The sequence below is a fragment of the Paralichthys olivaceus genome, chromosome 5 (assembly GCF_024713975.1).
Source record: "Paralichthys olivaceus isolate ysfri-2021 chromosome 5, ASM2471397v2, whole genome shotgun sequence".
Lineage (NCBI taxonomy): Eukaryota > Metazoa > Chordata > Actinopteri > Pleuronectiformes > Paralichthyidae > Paralichthys > Paralichthys olivaceus.
The window spans coordinates 13,966,057-13,985,250 of record NC_091097.1 but is presented as its reverse complement, the minus strand read 5'-3'; the positions used below and the strand labels follow the sequence as shown (position 1 = coordinate 13,985,250).

At 41.3% G+C, this 19,194-nt stretch overlaps 1 protein-coding gene across 1 annotated transcript; it reads left to right on the top strand.

The window, feature by feature from the left end:
* Positions 1-8,964: 8,964 nt before the first annotated feature.
* Positions 8,965-18,983, top strand: sdr42e2 (short chain dehydrogenase/reductase family 42E, member 2). The gene is made up of 12 exons (XM_069524632.1): positions 8,965-9,459; positions 10,333-10,777; positions 11,798-11,893; positions 12,622-12,679; positions 12,970-13,088; positions 13,165-13,240; positions 14,338-14,420; positions 15,368-15,505; positions 15,754-15,819; positions 16,527-16,590; positions 16,711-16,784; positions 18,261-18,983. Coding segments are annotated over exons 1-12 (1,476 nt in total). The 5' UTR covers positions 8,965-9,457; the 3' UTR covers positions 18,516-18,983.
* Positions 18,984-19,194: the final 211 nt, after the last annotated feature.

The following is a 19,194-nucleotide window of genomic DNA, read 5'->3' as shown; positions in this document are numbered from 1 at the left end:
AAACTAATGTGATCCAAGGGCAGCCAACAAGGATGCGTCAGTGAAGAGCTGTGTGTGTTTTTCAGAGAACAACTGTTTGAAAGCTGCTTCAGGATTGATGAGCCACTGAGGCAGAATGTTCCTTTGAATATTCCTCTATTTTAAGGTTATTGCTGTCAGGGCAATTTGAGAAATGAATTCAGTAATGTTGAAGCTTTTAATTTGTACAATTAACATTTTCTTTTCCTTTGTATCAAGGACACTTGATCACATGCGTTTGGACTCAACCCAAGGTTGGGAGAAGTTGGACACAAGTGTCATGTGCAGCGGTTGCATCCTTCACACTGACCTTGTTCGGTTTCCAAAGCGATTCGATTTTTCTTTTTCTTTTTTTTAAACTGGGGAAATTAACATCGTCTGTCATAACATTGCTTGTGGCAGCTTCTGGAAAAGGTGTTGAACCAGACCTTACCCTTCAAAAGGTTAGTTGAATTTAAACAGGTGGAGTGTTAGTGGCTTTTAAAAGAAGTAGTTCAAATTTTTTGGTAAATATGATGATTCATTTTCTTGCTGGATGTTAATTTAAAGAGTCATACATTTTATATCAAATAAATATTTTTTTTGTGCCTTTATTAGATGACAGAAGTGTGATTTTAAACTGTTTTAAATGCTGTTGTGTCAACATTAGGAAACAATAATCAGCCATATAATCCTCTATGAACCACAACAATCTATTAAATTGTATTTGTATAGTGCCAAATCATCATATACATATACTACAAACATACAGTTTTTTTTTACATTGTTGATTTGTGAAATTGAGTATGTGATTACTCAGCTAACCGACTGTTGGCTGTAGCTTTGTATCCACTGTGCAGACGAGAGAGAAAATAATACATGTGCTTCCCAAAATGCTGAACTAATCCAACCTCTAAACCTTCAAAACCTTGAAACTGTTGTTCTACAACATTGTGCTCAAGTTCTCCTAATTGACATTTACAGAAAGGTTTAACACCCTTCATTCAGTCACAGCTCAGCACCTTTCAAACCCTCAAGAAAACCCATTTCTTACATTTTACACAAGTGAGCGCAGCAGAGATCCAGGGGCAGCGTTCCATTCTCTGTTCCAGAAAATTATTTTAATTTGTTCATCTATGCATTCATTCAGTGGAGCGAGTGAGTATCTCACTGGAGGTATGCAGCTGAAGATAAGACACCGCTCCACTCAGGACTGCGCCTCCTGAACTGCAGTGTTGAGTGGAGTTGAGCAAGATTTCAGACATGCACCTACCTCTGCACATTTTCCTGAAACCTTCCGGAGGAGCTGTTTGTGAGAACGTGAATTTCCAAATCAGTTGCTACAAATATTTTCTGTAACATTTGCTGCCAACGCCCGAGTAATATCTCTGAAGAATGTCTGAGTTAGAGATTAGCTGATCTGATCTGTCTTGTGTGAATGTTACACTTACTGCCGGGAGTTCAGTCTTTTATTTGACATCATAAAGCAATGATCCCTGTCATTGTGGGAATGTCTGTCATTTGTCAAGAGACCACAGTCGGCTGGTGTTTGGCAGCAGATTAAAGCCGGAGTTGGTCTCACATTTAAAGCAGTTTTGTGGAAAAGTGAGGGACTTTTTGCACTGGTCTGTGTGGCCTATTTAAAAAGATGATAAAGATTTTTGCTCAGATGATAAGTCAAGAGATTTGTTGGTTCACTGGTTTGACGCATACAAGTGAGGAAAAACAAATCAGGATCCTCTGGCATATTCCAGTCACATTCTCAATTACCTCAAGTAATGAAAAAGGTCATCCTCAACTGCGAGAGTTCCCATTCTCTCTTTCACATCTCAATACATTTAAAGATAATCACCTGATGATCTAAGATCAACACACTGACAGGTGCCTCCACATAACATACGTTGTTTTGGTGAAGGCACCTTTATTTTGTTCACTTCCCTGTATGAACGTTGTGTGACCTGTGCTCTGTCCTTCTGTCCGGTCTCCACTAGTGTCAGAACACTGCCAAGCGTAAATACGGCCTCCATCTGTTCACGAGAGGCCACGCCAACTTGGTGTGCTCCACCCGAGGAGCGGATCAACCTGGTGATGATTATGTCATCTACCAACCTACCTACCTATCTCTCTCTCTCTCTGTATATATATATATAGATATATATATATAGATATAGATATAGATAATGTAATAGAAGAGACTACAGATGTAAATAGCAGAATCTGGATGATAGCTGGATTCCATTCGGCTGCTTCTGTAATATTATTGATGACGCTTGTGCTTTTCTTACTATGACCTGTCAAAGCGTCTGCTGTGAGGTTCGTTGTTGCTAACTTTATCGACGGCTCAATACTGAGGGTGGCCCTCAGTATTGAGCCGTCGATAGATGGGAAACGGATGCTCAGCAGAGGTACGTCAGCATCCATCACACAGGAAACCTGCTGCTGAGGCGAAAACAAAGAGAAATAAAACAGAGGAAAGTGTAGATTCAGGAGGGGAAAAAAGGTTTTTTGGCACAAACTTGAACTGAACAAAGGTCAATGTGACCTCACATGCAATGTTCAGACAAATCTCCACCAAAGCACCGGACCTTGTTCGGTCATCACGCTCCGGTGAAATTGGCCGTTATCCACCAGGCTACACCTCTCTGGGTCCTGAGGAGCTGCCCAGTCACTTCAGGTCTGAGTTTCCCCTGGACCTTAATGTGTTTGCTGTGTTGTTGTTGCAGCAGTGGGGAGCTGGAGGGGAGGCTGCAGGCGCTGCACTCTCACGCCCCGCAGAACAAGCCCGATGACCCGCTGGGCCCCACAGTTTATTTTCACGAGGGTATTGATGTGTATTTTGATATGTCTCGTGTGTTATTTTAGATGAGTCATTGGGGGAATGCGTGGGTACATGTGAGAACAGTCTGTGCCTGCGTGAGGCGAGACACAGGAATGATTGTGTGTGTGTGTGTGTGTGTGTGTGTGTGTGTCTTTATCTGAAGTTAACAATGCCACCAACAGATGATGATTGACTGTGTGAGAGGGAAAGTCTCTCGTGTTCTGAACATCTAAAAATCTGAACGTGGTAAACATTCCTTAATAGTTCAGCTCCAATAACAATTAATGCCTGTAACAACACAGTCTTTGTGTTTATTGTTTCCTGTGTCGTCTAATCCAAGAGATAATAGATTTATCTCCAGCCTGACAGCCCTCTCTTTGTCCCCCAGACTCCGACAGCGATAGGACAGGTGGGTCAGACCAGTAGGAGGGGGTTTCAGGGGGAAGGGTGACCTGACGAGGGGCATTGAGCTGGCCTGCTGTCATAATACCTCAGTAATCATGCTGAAAGGCCCCAAAGACCCAAAGAGAAATGACACAGCATTTCCATGTCCTCTGGCTGCCTGCAGAAAAACCTTAAAACATCTAATGGAGAATGACTTGAACCAAGAACCTGTATTGCTTAGAAAGGAGGACTGCAGTTAACTTTGAATTCCAATGAGCCAATGATACAGATTAACATATAAGAGGAGCCCACAAAATACTTTATAATAATTGTTCGACAGTTTCGGGAAGTAGGCTGATTTTCTTATTAGATGTGAAGATTGATTTGTTTGTGTTAAGTATAAAGCTGGAGCCAGCCATTGTTAGTTTAGCTAAATTTATGTTTGTGTTATTAATTAACAAATCATGTACATGATTTTAATGTTTTAGTTTTTACATTTTGATTGGTGCAACGATCGCTGTTTCCCTGTTGCCAGTCTTTATGCTGGGATAGGTTCATTGCCGCCCGACTTCCAGGCTTAAGACAGATGAGCAAGCGTTTTCTATCTATTATCGATACCACTTATTCTCTGAGGGAGCTGGAGCCAATCCCAGCTGTAATCAGGCATTGTCGAGACATTTGACTAAAATATAAGAATTTCATCCTCCGGAGACCATTAATATCTCATTGTGAACCATCTAATAACTACAGTTGCAATCACTAGAGTGTGTATGTTCGCAAAAGGCCCAGCAGTCTCCTTGTGAAACCCTATGTAAATATACTAGATACCAAATTGCACTCACTTATAAATATCAGTCCCCTGAACAAACCTCAGGATCTATGAATGATTCTCTGTGAAGTCAAGGAAAATCTCAAAATGTTAAAGAAAGTGGAAATTCATTCCTAGAGCCGCCCCCTGATTCTGATTTGCTCCAAAATAGAATGGTCCATGTTGTGTCCTTCCTACCAAGCTTCATGGTTATTCATCAAGTCATTTTTGCGTAATCCTGCAGACAGATAGACAAACGAGCACAGATGAAAACATAATGTTCTAGGTGGAGGTAATTGTGAAGATAATTCTCTCAGGACCAAACGTCGGGGACAGATCAACATAAAAAGACGGGAACAATCTCATCCTCACACTCCTTTCACATCATTCCTCTTTTCCTATTGTTCCCTCCTCTTTGGTCCTCAACTGCTCTCCTCCTGCAGGGACTGCAGCAGAGTAGCTATCATTAAAGGTTATAGTGTCATAAACAATAACTGCTGAATGCAGACAGAAAATATTCTGTGTGCCAGTGAGTATGAATGATTCATGTGGTCCTGGTTTAAAGTGAACAGACTCTGGTCACAGCTTCCCTTTAGTCTGGAGAGAAGCTCAACCAAGAGACGCTTTGAGCTGCTGTTGTGTTTTATTGCTGTGTGTACTGTGTGCGGTCAGAGACGACTGGAGGACGTTGCAGTCACTGTGACGATACAAAAGACAAATGTATTTTGCTTTAGTTTCTCCCCTTCTTTTTAATTATTTTTATTTTTCCGATTTCTGAGCAGCGGAAAAATGCATAGAAGCTGTTCACGTCCATGTTCTTCTCCGTCCTCAGGAGCATCAGGGCAGCTACTCGGCTGATTGGGCTCCCGAGCAATGGATTTTAAAGGTGAGTTGCCAGATATTGATCGCCTGCGAGCCTCTGACCTCAGCGAGAGCAGGCTTATGGAGTAGTTTGTCAAATTCTGCTACAATATTATCTGTGCTGCTGTTCTGCTTTCTGTCTGTTTTTTCTGAGATAAAGACTTAGGTATTTTGAAAAGTAAAAAAATGCCAGTTCACGAAAGACACTGAGATTAGGCAATACCCCCCCTATTGTGACATTTTTAAATGATAATCAATGTGATCTGCAGATGAATTTAACTTCATGCAGACTCTCCCTGTTGGTTTAGGAGAATACATTTTGTTTATTTGTTTCTCACCTAGATTCCTTTACATCCTCGTACCCGGCTTTTTTTGAATGATGCAGCTTGTCCGTCAATTTCTTTCTCCTTTATCTCTTTATAAGAAGAGCTGATTGGGCCTGCGGAGAAGGGAAGCAGGTATAAGACCAAATCAGCTGACAGGTTCAGATACAAATTCAAATTTCAAATCCATCAGACACGCTGACATATTTTCTGACATTTCCATCAGTTACTGGAGGGTTTTACTGAACAGATTCTTCTTCCTTTTTTGGTATATTGTGGTATTACAAATACCACTCGTGTGCCACTGCTTTGAGAGGAATGTGGGATGGAGTCAAAATGAGTGGATCATACAGAAAAGAATAAACCCCCCCCCATAGTCTCTGATGACATAATTACACAGCCTGCATCATTGCCTGTGACACTGTGACAGCAGATTCTAGACCGTGTACGCACAATGTGTAAAAGTAATTTGTCACATCTCTAGATTTTTCCTGGTTATTTCTCTTTCTCTTTCAGTTTATCTGTAATATCTCTTCTGTATTTTAGTTTCACTCACAAGCCAAGTTTCTGTTTTCTCTCCTTCTGTCAGGTTGGATTTCAGCGTGACACTGTGTGAAAATAGACGGCTCCTTTACCTCACAATACCTTCCACCCACCTGGGACTGAGGCCCTTCCATCCACTGTGCATGTAGATTTCCTGCCTGCAAACAGTTTTATGGGTTTGTGCGTGTGTGCCTGTGACAGCTCTTTCTTTGTCGCTGTGTTTTTTTCACCCCCTCGCCATATTTCCTCGAGAGCTGCTGTGATTCCTCTCAGCCGTCACAGTCGCACTTCACACGTTTCCTCTGCTAAACTCACTATTCCAATTATTTTCAACACATCTTCCCGAGAGTGTGTTTCTGTTTTTGCCTCATTTTCTCATCAAAATAACATATTCATGAAAAAGGATTTTAACACACAATTAAATCTACCAACTAATTTCACAAATGTCCGAATCTCTCTTTGTATGTGACTTGAATATCTCACAAACAGTTCATCTTATTGGCTTCACACTTGCTTATGACCCTGGGACCTGCAGGGACAAATTTTGTGCGATCTGGACCTGATACTATTTTAATAATATTTGAATAAACAAGCAGCCAGAGATCTGTAGAAGTCGGTGGGTCAGCGTTCTAACAATGAATCCACGGACCGAGTTGAACATACTTTACCTTCTTTTACGTCCTCGGATAAACCAGAGATATCTCTAATAATAATAATAATAATTTCCTCTTTAGCAAGTTGTCTTCAAAGTAAAAGCACAACTCTTTGCTGCTGTAAAGCTCTGTAGCGAGATGAATTGTCACTTCTGAATTAGTCAACATGCAATGTATGAAAAAAATAACACCGATCATAATCATTCAAACTTATATGCAAACAACACACGACAGTAGTAAAGCGAATTCAGTTTCGTTAAAGGCAAAATATTGACTGTAAAATCTCAACTGCAGATAAACCTGGTAGGATGAACACAAAGTTTTCGAACTTCACTCAGCACCGTAGACTGTTTCTAAAAAGCTGCGCACACAATAAAACAGTAAAACATGAGCTTATTGTAGAACAGTTTGAGGAGGATTTACTAATGACAAGTAATAATTCTGCCAAGCAGGCGGGTTTACGAGGGGCACCACACCAGTAGGTCAAATTCAAATGCAGTCGTCTGGCGCCTCCTGCTGCACAAAACGACTCATGAATGAACACATGGAGCTTTCATGCCAGTTTTCATTTCAGCCTTTCTGCTTGGATGCAAAGCAAATATAAAGAAATGAACACTTCCTTTACTCTCAACAGACACATTTAGAGTAACAGTTAATTTTCATAATGTTTTAAACTAGACTCTCAAATGTTTCCATGGTTTTATCACAACCACATTTGTTGGTGCTGATCCGGTTCAGGGGGATCCAGGATTTTGTTTTAGTTTAAGTGCATTTTAATAGAATAATTCCTTTGAATATTTCTTTGTGCTGTTACTTTATCAAAAACTCAAACATATTGTTGATCCTCGCGCAAATGCATATTGTCTAATTCAAAGCTTTATAAAGTCACTTGCACATTTTGCAGCAGCTCATGTCCCCCCCCCCCTCACTTCACAGGGGCTACTGGGAGCTGCTGTCTATCCTGTTTATCTTACGTCTTTGACTGCTGGGGGGGGGGGACGACTGGCAAGGTCATTGACAAGGGAGGTCTGGCTCTACCGCAGCTCTCCTCCTTCTCCTCACCGCTGCAGCAGGTTAGGCGAGGTGATGGCTCCTTGATGAAAGTGATTGATGGGTGTGCTGGGGCTGCATTTAATCAGAGAGTAACTCGACCCTTTTATCACAGCCAGTGCTGAAATAACACATGAGTAGCAGAGGAAAGACGGCAGCAGGTCAGGACTGATCCGGTTAAAAACAGCTGGTTGTGTAAATTATATTATTATAGTGTGTGTGGAAAGTATGTGTGTGGATCTTCCAGGGGCCAATAAGGATTTTAGCTTCAATCAAAAAAAGCTGAAACAATTATTCCATTAAGTGATTAGTCGACGGACACACAACTTTTCTTTTCTTTTATCATTGCTGGTATTTTATTTGAGTTTTTTAGTTACTTCTCCTAGTTTTTAGTCATACAAAATATGGTGCTTTTGTCTCAAATGATAAGACTCAGTATAAACTTTAACAGTAATGTTAAAGCTGAAATAGTTGGAGGAGTAATCTATAAACCCACTGACAGAGAATGTGGTTTTTAATGCCAACCACCAAATAATTTATGTTTCTAGCCATTCAAATTTCATGATATGCTGCTCTCTATTTGATTTATTTTCTTTTGCCAAATTCATATTTAATAAGTTGGAGGTTTGGGCTGTTTGGACACTTCTCCCTCTTTTTTAAATTTACAAAATTAAGAAACGAATACTATCTACTTTTTGTGGTACACAAACATTTCCCTTTAAACTGTGGTGGAGTAGAAGTGTGTCATGTTCTGTGATGAGTTTGGGTGTAGCTACAACACGCAACCAGAAATTGAACGTGTTCCTCCACCTACAGACGTCACAGAAAGCAGTGCCTCCCTAACTTGTTGGCTTGCAACTCCCTAAAGGGATTAGTGTCTACCTGCTCTCACTCAATTGACAAAGATTAACTTTAATTCTCATACTGATATGATAATGAATAGATGGACAGATGATGGATGCTAAATTGGTTAAAGTCTCCTTTTCATGATGACTTTTGCTGCAGAATCCCAGTTCCCTGAAGTTTGGAGATGAACATTGTTCACCTTGATCTGCGTAATCAGGAATCTGTAATTGATTTTGAAGTGTGTTACATAACATGTTTAGCGTTAGCATAGGTTAAATGGTTAAAAGACATGGCACCAGCCATCCAAAACATTTTAGTTTTCTTTTTTATAAATTTTCTTCAAGAACACTTTGTATACTAAATGAATGGTTTAACTTTTGAGGGATTAAATTGGTAACTAAATGTGATGCCTCTCCACAGGTATGGAGGATATGTGTCTTCCAAAAGTACAAAAAAGAGACACAAGGTTCTAGAAAACAATTTATAATTAATAGCCAAACAGGTATAATTGCAAACTGAAGTGAAAAAGCACATCACATACTTGTCTGGTAAAAGAGGGGAATACATTTTTTACTTAAGTGCACTTTTATTGCTTTTATATGCGACAGGTCAGTCATTTGGCAGGTGTTCAACCCCCCCTCCCCCTAATTAAGAGCAGTGCATTTAAGTGTGGGCTCGGGTTTGGCAGTCTGTCTGCTGTCAGCTTAATAAAACATGAAGCGTCTATTTCAGTCTTCTCCCAAAAACACTGAGCAAGTGAGTGCTACTGTTCTCCTGCCCGGTGTCCTGCCAAAGACACATCTGTTACTTCATAGTTAATGTCTGAGCTGACTGTAGAGTCAAAGTTTTTGAATAATTGCAAATCGGTTTAATGACCAGCTTGGCCCGTGACTGGCTGAAAGCAGCAAGTACAAAAGCAGGATCAACTTGGCCCGAGATGATAAGAAATGAGATGCAGTAAGTAGGTATATAGGGTTTGTCGAAGAGCTGCCCAAAGAGGAGCTGCGCGCTGCGTCCACACATTACGGTGCTCAGGTGAGCGTGCAGGTGATTGGCCGGTGAGGGAGGCGACGCACCGGGAGGAACCACCGGCACAGAGGGAACCATCAGACCGGATTATTCCACCGGCCTGCCGGTACAGGTGTGCACGTGAGAGGCCCATAGGACAATATTAATGTAAGTAAATTAATTCAAGTTTTAATTTGAGCATCAGGGTGGGTAGACATCAGATATGACAGGTGATGGTGACCGGATCATTGCATCGTTTATTCGTCACTCATGGTCCCTTCAGCTCATTTATCTTAAAATACAAAAAGAGAACCTGCTAGAACACAATTTATTCAGTTGTCATAGTGGCTCATGATGAAACTAGTTTGACAACCTCACTGTGGAGTGAATACTGATTCATGATATGCAGCCATTACCAAGTCACGAATAAAGGGACATATACACAAGGCAGTTTTATTCCTAAATCACGTTTCACACAGAGAGGTAGATTCAATGTAAAAACATCAGTGATTTCAAATCAGAGAGCGCAGTTTGAAACCAATCTTTAGCAAAAGAAGAGATTAAAAAGAGTAGATTAAAATAGGTAAAAGGAATAAAAAGGATAAATCTGTGTGAGGATTTTGAAAATAAGTTGAAAGAAAAAATAGAATCTAATGGTATGACCTTGTGGAATAGCTGAGTTAAAGGCATTTTAGAGTACAAATGTTTTATGGATGGAGCATTTCTATCAGACCACCAGGTAGTTGGTTACAGCAATGTGCTGTTAAAAGCTATGATAAGATAAGAGACAGAAAATTGTTTTAAATAATTGTTGAGATCCACAATTTTATCAAACCATATATGCCAGACTAAATGAAATGATAAGAATAAAAAGAATGGAAAGTTTTCCCTCAGTGAAAACATCACATACTGTATTTTCAACAAAAAGCTGAAACAAGCTGAGACCGAATATAAAACATAAGTGAGGCTGCTCTGCACAGGTCAACTTTTAATGACACTAAAGCAATAAATAATCAATATTTCCCTCCTTCCACCCATCAGGTCTTCCATGGAGCTGTGTGGCCCCAATGTGAGTGACAGTGGCTGCTCCCTGTGCCAGGTGAAGCAGCTCTCCAGTCATAGCGCCCCCCTCTGCCGCCTGCAGGCCAGTGCACACCTATTGCACAACCCCCCCCACCTCGCCCACCAGCCTCGGGTCAACCACCTGACGCCGGCCAACATCTCCAGTCCGGCCGTGGCAATCCGATACCGGGTAAATGGAGCGACGTCAGCAAACTGTGTCAGCCCAGATTGTGCAGCCTCCAGGCTGGGAGAGGAGGCGCCGCTGGCCCGGGGTGTCTCCATGGGGAAGGTGTTGGTGACAGGTGGAGGAGGATACTTTGGCTTCAGGCTCGGGAGGGAGCTGGTCCGCCAGGGGATGTCAGTGATCCTTCTGGACATGAACAAGCCCCCCTGTGATGTCCCTGATGGAGCCATCTTCTATCAGGTATGGGGGAGTGTAAATGGAGATTATCGCTATTTTTTCACTGCATTTCATGTTCCGCAATAACGACACCCTACAATAATGATTCTGTACAAGCCAAATCTACATTACAGTCAAATCAAAGTAGGATACTATATGAAACATACATTAAGATATGACAAACTATGGTATGATAGGCTAATAGATGATACAACATGATACAATACTCAAAAATATGATACAATATGATATAATACTCAAAGATAAGATATATGATACAATACTCAAAAATAAGATACAATATATAAAGATAAGATACAATATGCTAAAATTATGGTTTGATTAACTTGGTGAACAAAAAAGCCAATTTTAAACCCTTCATTAGAATAATACAAAGTTTATAATTATGTCACATAGTTTGTGAGGCTGAATTGGACATTAATGTTTCCATTTAATTCACTTTTCACCCTTTTATTTCCACACCACTGCATATTCATGAATATATTCTAATATTTACCTTTGCAAATGATGAAAACTCACACATTTTAAGCAACTCAGATTTATTTAAATATGAAAATAGTTTCATGAAATACACAGTACAATAGTTTAGAATGTTCCACACAGACTTGAAAATCAACTCTAGCGTTTCCTTGCATCAGCTGGTCTTGGTGTGTCTCCCTGGTTAGTCTGCGTTCCGGCTGGAAACAGACACAGGTGAGTGATCCGACTCAGAGCGCCAGCTGCTGACTGAGTCACAGAGACATGAGGGAGGAGACATGATTCAGGTTTCACCCCATGGCACACTTACCTTAATTGTCCCGTCCTTTCATGAGGTAGTTATTCTCGTCATGTAAACTGCAAAGCTCCCAACCTGTCCACTGCTACTGTTGTGTTGAGAAAACACAAGATCTGATGTCATTGAAATCAAAGTCTTTTACTCCTGTATCAGTGGACAAATATCTCTTATGGATGGAGCTCATTAGACAGAGTTGCAGAGTTGTTGTTGATGAACTGCAGGTAATTCTTCTTCTCTCTTTCTTACAGAGTGACATTAGAGACTATCCCTCCCTTCACAAAGTGTGTGAAGGTGTCGACTGTATATTCCACACAGCGTCTTACGGCATGTCCGGAGCAGAACAGGTGACTTCCCCTCAAGTCTTTGTCAGCATCTTCTTACAAAGAAAAAGACTCTTTGATGGAATTATAAAGTACTGCTGCTTTCTGCCCTGCAAAATGTTGATGTACAGAATTCAAATGTCATTGCTTGGATGGTTTTTAAGCTTAAGAATATACTTTGCTGTAAGAAGTTCTATGAAACCACCCAGACACCAGAACGTCAAGCTTCAAAATCTGTTGAACTCAACCCAAAGCCGACATTCCTAGGTCAGTCCATATATTATGTTGTAATATTTTATAGTCAACGCTTTGAAATCCTGTTATCTGCTGTACATTAACCACAATGCAAACTTTGCCCCTGACTTCTAGAGAGCGGCTGAAGCATCTTCGAGCCAACTCCATAACTCCAGATTTGACATTACCTCTTCTTCAAACTTGTAGTTTTCTTTTCGGCCCACACTGACTCGACAGTGGATTAGGTTTTTTTGCAGGTCAAGGCCCAAGAGGCTTCAACACAACTTTTCTCACTTCAAGGTCGTACTCCTCAAAACTTTGACGGTGACACAACTGTTCCTGATTCTTTCCCCACTTTTCCCCGCTCACCACAACCGGTGGAGGCAGATGGCCGCCCACAGAGTTTTGCTCTGTCGGAGGTTTCTCCCTGTTAAATGGGAGTTTTTTCTCCCCACAACTGCTGAGGAACGCATTATGGGTGAGAAGTGACATTTCTCTGTCTTTCTCTTTGTCTCCAGCTGAAGAAAGAGCAGGTGGAGTCAGTCAACGTTGGAGGAACTAATAATGTTATCAATGGTAGGATTAACTACACCAGTCACTTCATATGCACGGCAGTAAATCTACTTTCTGGACATAATTTAGACTGAATGTCCCCTCATAACGTGATTCCAATGTAAATCATGGGCGACAAAATCCACAGTTCTCCTTCTATTTCAACAATTATCTGAACTTATAATGAGGCTTCAACAGTCAAATGGTCAAATTATCGTTTTTTGTTGAAATCAGTTTTCTTATTTTATTATTTTTCGATTTTTCTTCAGCATTATGTGTAAATTGTTGGTGCAGTGTGGTCTTCTTTCTCTCAGTGTGTAAGGAGAGGAGCATTCCCCGGCTGGTGTACACCAGTACCATTAACGTGGTGTTTGCTGGGAAGCCAATTGAGGATGGTGATGAGGACTCGGTGCCGTATGTGGCCCCCAACGTGGTGGGTGAAAATGAAATAGGTTATTTTAAATGCCACCTCCACTGATTTAAAGATTCACTGTTTCTCTCTGTTCCAGCACATTGACCACTACTCCAGAACCAAAGCCACCGCAGAGCAGATGGTGCTCTTGGCCAACGGCAGCTCCCTGAAAGGTGTGAAACCATCAGTGTGTGTAGTGACAGGACGACATGAACAGATTCCAAATCGGAGGAGCTTCCATCCCTGTCTTTTCTTTCCTGAGTAAAACATTTTTTGTGTTTGTTTGAAATAGCGATGGAGAGAAACTGAGGCAGTGGTAACCATGGAAACTCAGCGTGCAAACCATTACAGCAGTGACACAGGTTTAAATTTAGAGCTGGACCAAACAGAAACACACACACACACACACGCACACACACACACACACACACACACACACACACACATGCATGCACACACACACACACACACACACACACACACATGCAATATTTCAACAAAGTAAAACTTAGAAATCAACTTTCAGAATTATTTCTTAGTTTTTGTTGTTCTTCTTTTTTTTATCTGCCAACTTGATATTTCCCTTGACAACAATCAGATAATGTAACACATCATGATATGAGTTGTAAGGATCTACAAAATGTCATAACACAAAAACATCTACTTTACACTTCATGGTCATTTAGCTGAAGTTACATCTGTTCATGTGAATGCAGGTCTGTTACCTGTGTGGTGAATCAGCAGAATGTGAAACATGTGAAAGAGTTTTTATATTAGCAGTCAGCTTCCATGATGCATGTATACACGTATTAACTATAGGTTGTGTTTACATCTGCTTGTCGGTCTGTTAGTTAGCAGCTTTACACATAAACTACAACAAGAAAGAATTCATTTGATTTCAGGTGGGATCTGTGACAAGGTGGATCCAGGAATTGACGGATACAAGGATATGACGTTTTCTTGACGTTTTCACCAATTTCCCATGGAATGATTCACGGATATTGACGGAAAAATCAGGCACATTTAAGGAATTGATCTATGAGCATGTACATTTTGCCTGATTGAATTTATGGGGACCGTGGCGGAGGTATTCGCTCTGCTGAAGGACACTTATGAACATGATACACAAAAGAAAAGAACTGACAGCATCAGAGAGGAAACCACCTGAGCCTGTCTTACTGACCACTTCACTGATGATATTCCTTCATGTTTCAGAAGATTTGTAATCTTTATATTCGTTTGGTGAAGTTTTGTTTTCTGTCCTGTGAAGGTGGTGAGCTGCTGCAGACCTGTGTCCTGCGACCCTGTGGCATCTATGGACCAGAGGAGAGGAGACATCTCCACAGAGTGATGGTGGGGGACTCAAACAAAAGACGTCTTTATTGTATGTAGGATTAAAAGATGAATTCCTGTTGCATTGGCGCTGGAAAAAAATACACATTTTGTGTCAGTGTCTGAAGCCTCCCTGGCAGGATGTGGTCCAGCCTGAAGTGTTTACATTATTGATGGAGCTCTCGGGGCGTCTGGTTACAGCCACAATTTTTCCAGTGTTTCCTGTATGTGGCAGAGGTTCTGAGTTTATTAAGAGGACTGAATTTGAACAAATATGTGTGTAAGCACTCTATGCTCAAATATGTTTGGCCCCAAAAACTACAGATTGTTTATACTCATCAGTTCACATCATAGGTTTGAATATCTACAGAGCCATTCATTTCAGTTTATTGTAGTACAGTGGGTGGTTGTGGCTCAGGTAGTAGAGAGGATCGCCCGCATACCAGAGGGCCTGTGTTTCGATTCCTGATTTCATTCCCTGGACAAGATACTGGATCCCAAATATTTGCATAGTGGCAGCCAAACAACAAATTGCCACTTGAGGGAGTCCAACATGTGGTGGTGCAAAAAAGACAGAATCTATGTCTACGACTGGATATTTTACTAAGCCCTAATTATCAACATAGAGAAAAGGCCGAGTGCATTGCAAGAAGAATATGAAAAAGACAAAACCTAAGCCAAAATAAAAGAAACACAGCACTCACACACTGAAAAACTGTTGTCTCCATCTGACACTGTTTACTCCCAGACTACGTGTGGCTGTAGTGAATACCACCTGTTTCCTGCACAACTGAAATAGCAGCAGCAATATTAATATAACACACAGCACACTTTATAATTGACTGCAAGATTTTAATGTTGGCTCACATTTATTACCAGAAAGGTTCAAATCAGATGCAACACGAATGGCACTGATTAGAGCGTATACCGCCGCCATGGCCCAGCAGTCATCTCTCACTTCCACTCAGGTGAACGTGGAGCGTCGGTTGTTCAGTTTCCGCTTCGGGGACCCGCAGGCCAGGATGAACTGGGTCCACGTCGACAACCTGGTTCTGGCCCACACGCTGGCGGCCGAGGCCCTCACACTGAAGAGGAGCTGTGTTGCTGTGAGTCACATCATCCACCGCAGGACAAACACACGTTCATGTGATCGGAAAACTTTGAAACCATTCAGAATTACTTCTAAATGCTTTCATCTCATCACTTCCTCACTTGTAAACATGTTATATTTAGCTGAATGACGCCACGTGAAAGATGAGTTGTGGTGTTTTTTCTTGCACAAGAACCAAGACCAACAATAATCACTTTCATGCGATCCTTTGTTTTTGACTCATTCATTTCTGTTCCTCTGCAGAGTGGACAGGCTTATTTCATTAATGATGGAGTCTCAGTCAACCTGTTTGAGTGGCTGACACCTCTGGTGAGTTAAAGGATGAGGAGAGTGATCTTCTGTGTGTTCCTTATTGTCCACCAAATCACTTGCTCCTGGAAATACTCACTGGAACACTAAATGTGCATTCATCCGCAGCTGAAAGTAGTCCCCATCAAAAGCGCTACTCACGCATTGTGAGTAAAGATTGCTACAAAACTACAGTGATCAGCTGTTTTACAAAATTACTCGTAACTTGCTAGGCAGACAAAAATATATTGAATTTTCATGTCAGTTGCTATTGGTAATTATCACGATAAAACGTTATTTCTTTTTAGTTTATTTTTGCTCCTATAAGTGAAGATTGAGGTTTAAATGGTAAATGGTTGTATTTTTGTACAGCGCTTCTCTAGTCTTGATGACTACTCAAAGTGCTTTACACTACAGTTTGCCATTCACCCATTCACACACACATTCATACATACAGTGCATCTATTAGCAGCACTTTTTGTTGTTCTATGGGGCAATTTGGGGTTCAGCATCTTGCCCAAGGACCCTTTGGCATGCAGATGGGAAGACTGGGGATCAAACTTCCGACCTTCTGGTTGGAGGACGACCGCAAAATGAACCAGCCCTAGCTTCCTGTGGTCTTAACATTGAATTTGTTGATGTATGAAATTTCAATTTGATATTTACAGTTTACTTTAAATTTGCTAATGAAACTGACTTCCCTTTATTTTACGTTTATTCTTTTGCAGTTTGAAAAGCTGGGCTACAGCAGACCATTGATAAACCTGCCAGTTTCATTGGTCTACTCAGCAGGTAGCTCATCTCTTCTTCAAACCTGGGCTTCTTGTAGCTTTTCCTCACACCATATCTGTTTGAGAATTCAAAATGTTTGTACAATGACTAACTCCATGTATGTTTATCCTCTATTTCCAGCCATCCTAGTGGAATACTTGCATGTAGTTCTGAGGCCGGTGATAAAAGTACCTCTCCTCTTTACCAGAAATGAGGTAATGATGGAGATCTGCTCGAGAGTTTGTGTGTGTTTTTATCCTTTATTGCCTCTTTAGGCCCATGGTTTGTACATTCATTGTCTGCCCCTGAGTGAACTGTTTGAGATCCATTATAGATGATGAAGATGTGACTCTGAGTTGCACATTGTGGAGCTGCATGTGAACATATGCATGCGTGCCTAAAAGAAAGTACGTGTCTTGTGCTGCAGATTAGGTTACCTGCTCAATAATCAGTAGATTCTTGTTTAAGTCTCTCGGACGAGTATTTTCCTATCAGTCCGTCTGCGCCCGCCTCCTCCCTTGTCTGCTGTGGCCTCTTGTTCATAAATTATGGAAAACCACAGTGAGCGTTGAGTGGATAAAAACTGAATTTAGCAGATAATGACATTTCAAAGTGGTCGTAGTCACTGGAAGCCCTCTAAGAGCATTTGCTGGTCTGTTAGCACTGTTAATAAACACGATGATTACTCTGCATCAGACTGATGGTTTACGATGCATCTTAAGGAGCCGCCGTCGTGGCCTGTAAGGTCCTCATGAATGTGTGATGAGGCAGAAACCAAAGCTGAGTGCTGTGGGCCTCCACCTGGAGCTCGTACTCTCAGACAGCTGCTGGCTGGGGGATCGATGATTGTCCTGTGAATAAAACATAAACTGCTGCGAGTCAGAACAGGAAGTGCAAGAAGATGTTTACAGGAAGTGACCTCAGGACAGTGGCTGTTTCCAAGGTGAGCCGAGTCAGGTAAACCGCTGGGGCTCAAATGATTCTGCCAACTCTCAGGTTAAACCGTAGCGTGACATGCAGAGGAGGTTTTTTTTCCTCTTCGCAAATGCCCGGGGGAAGACGTAGTTTCACATGTCAAAATAAAATGTAAACAGCACGGCTGCACCCAGCAGGTAGATGTCATCTATCTATCTATCTATCTATCTATCTATCTATCTATCTATCTATCTATCTAGAAACACTGTCTTATTACAGTAACTACTGTCATTTTTGTTGCTTGAAACTAATTTTCATTGGCATAGACTCTCTCACATTAGCAGCAACACAAACTACCTCTCTGAGAATCGCCAGTGTCTGTGTGCAGCGTTGAAGACACTGATTCGTTCTGCTACCAGAGGGAGATAAAAATAGTCAGTGTGGATTATTGTCAGGTCAGACAGGACGGGCAGGACTCCGCAGTTTGTTTTTCTAAATGTGAAGTTACACTGGTGGATCAATGTGCAAAAACTAAACGAATGAGTCATACAGGGGAGATCTGCAGAGCTGTGTATCAAATGGGAAGAGGAAGTGACTCCTGTGGGAGGATGAAGAGTTTTGAGTTGTGTCTGAGCTCTTCTCTCACAGTGCGGCACCTCACCCCAGGCAGTGAGACGAGTGTGAGACCAAGGTTCATCTGAGCCATTAGCCCGACAGAGTGAACTTCTCTACGGCTGAGATACAAAATATAACTAATGCCTCATCTTCTGCTGTAGGTGAGGACCATTGCTGTAAGCCACACCTTCAAGATCGACAAAGCCCACAGGGAGCTGGGTTACTGTCCGAAGCCGTACAGCCTGGCGGACTCTGTGGAGCAGTGCCTGAAGTCCCAGCAGCCTCGCTCCACCTCACCTCTCCTCGACCTCTCCTGGAGCTCACAGCTGCCCCGACACTTTGTGCGGCTGCTGCTGCTGCTGATGGGTTTCACTCTGCTGCTGCTAGTGTTGTCCAGGTCACTCGATCAGAGCTAAATGTGGTCATGATGCACTGGACGGATTTACGTACTATAATCTGGCATTGAAATCTAAAATATAAGACCCTTGTTTGTTAGGTGATAAATTGTTTTTGCTTATGTGTATTCTCACCATAGATGCAATTAAATATGCTCCAGAATACAGTTTCCAGAATGTCCAGTTATGTAATTTCTTTAAAATTAAATCAGTAAACTATCTCTTCCACCTTTCTGATGTTAGTGTGTGTCTGATTTCAAAATGATGAATCTTCCAGGCTGCTGAAAAGTGTTGAACCTGAGTTGTGTCTCTTCGGTTGAAGTTCCTATCATAGTATTTCAAATATGAAATTGTTGATTGAGTGTATTTAAGCTACGTTATGATTCTATGATAAAGACCTGTTGAGATTTTACACATCTTTAGAGTTTGATATTTATCTGATCATTTTGTAATTTTTTTAGAAATAAAAGCTTTGACAATGAAAGACAATGAGCATTTTCAATTTATAATCAGCAACGAGTTCTACTACTGAAGTTCTACTACTGAAGTTCTACTGGTGACGTTCTACTGGTGACGTTCTACTGATGACGTTCTACTGATGACGTTCTACTGAAATGGAAAAGGTTTTTGGTTTTTGGTTGAAAATCTGAATATATGACATGAATACGAAGAGCTGGACAACATAGTGTGAGATGTTTGA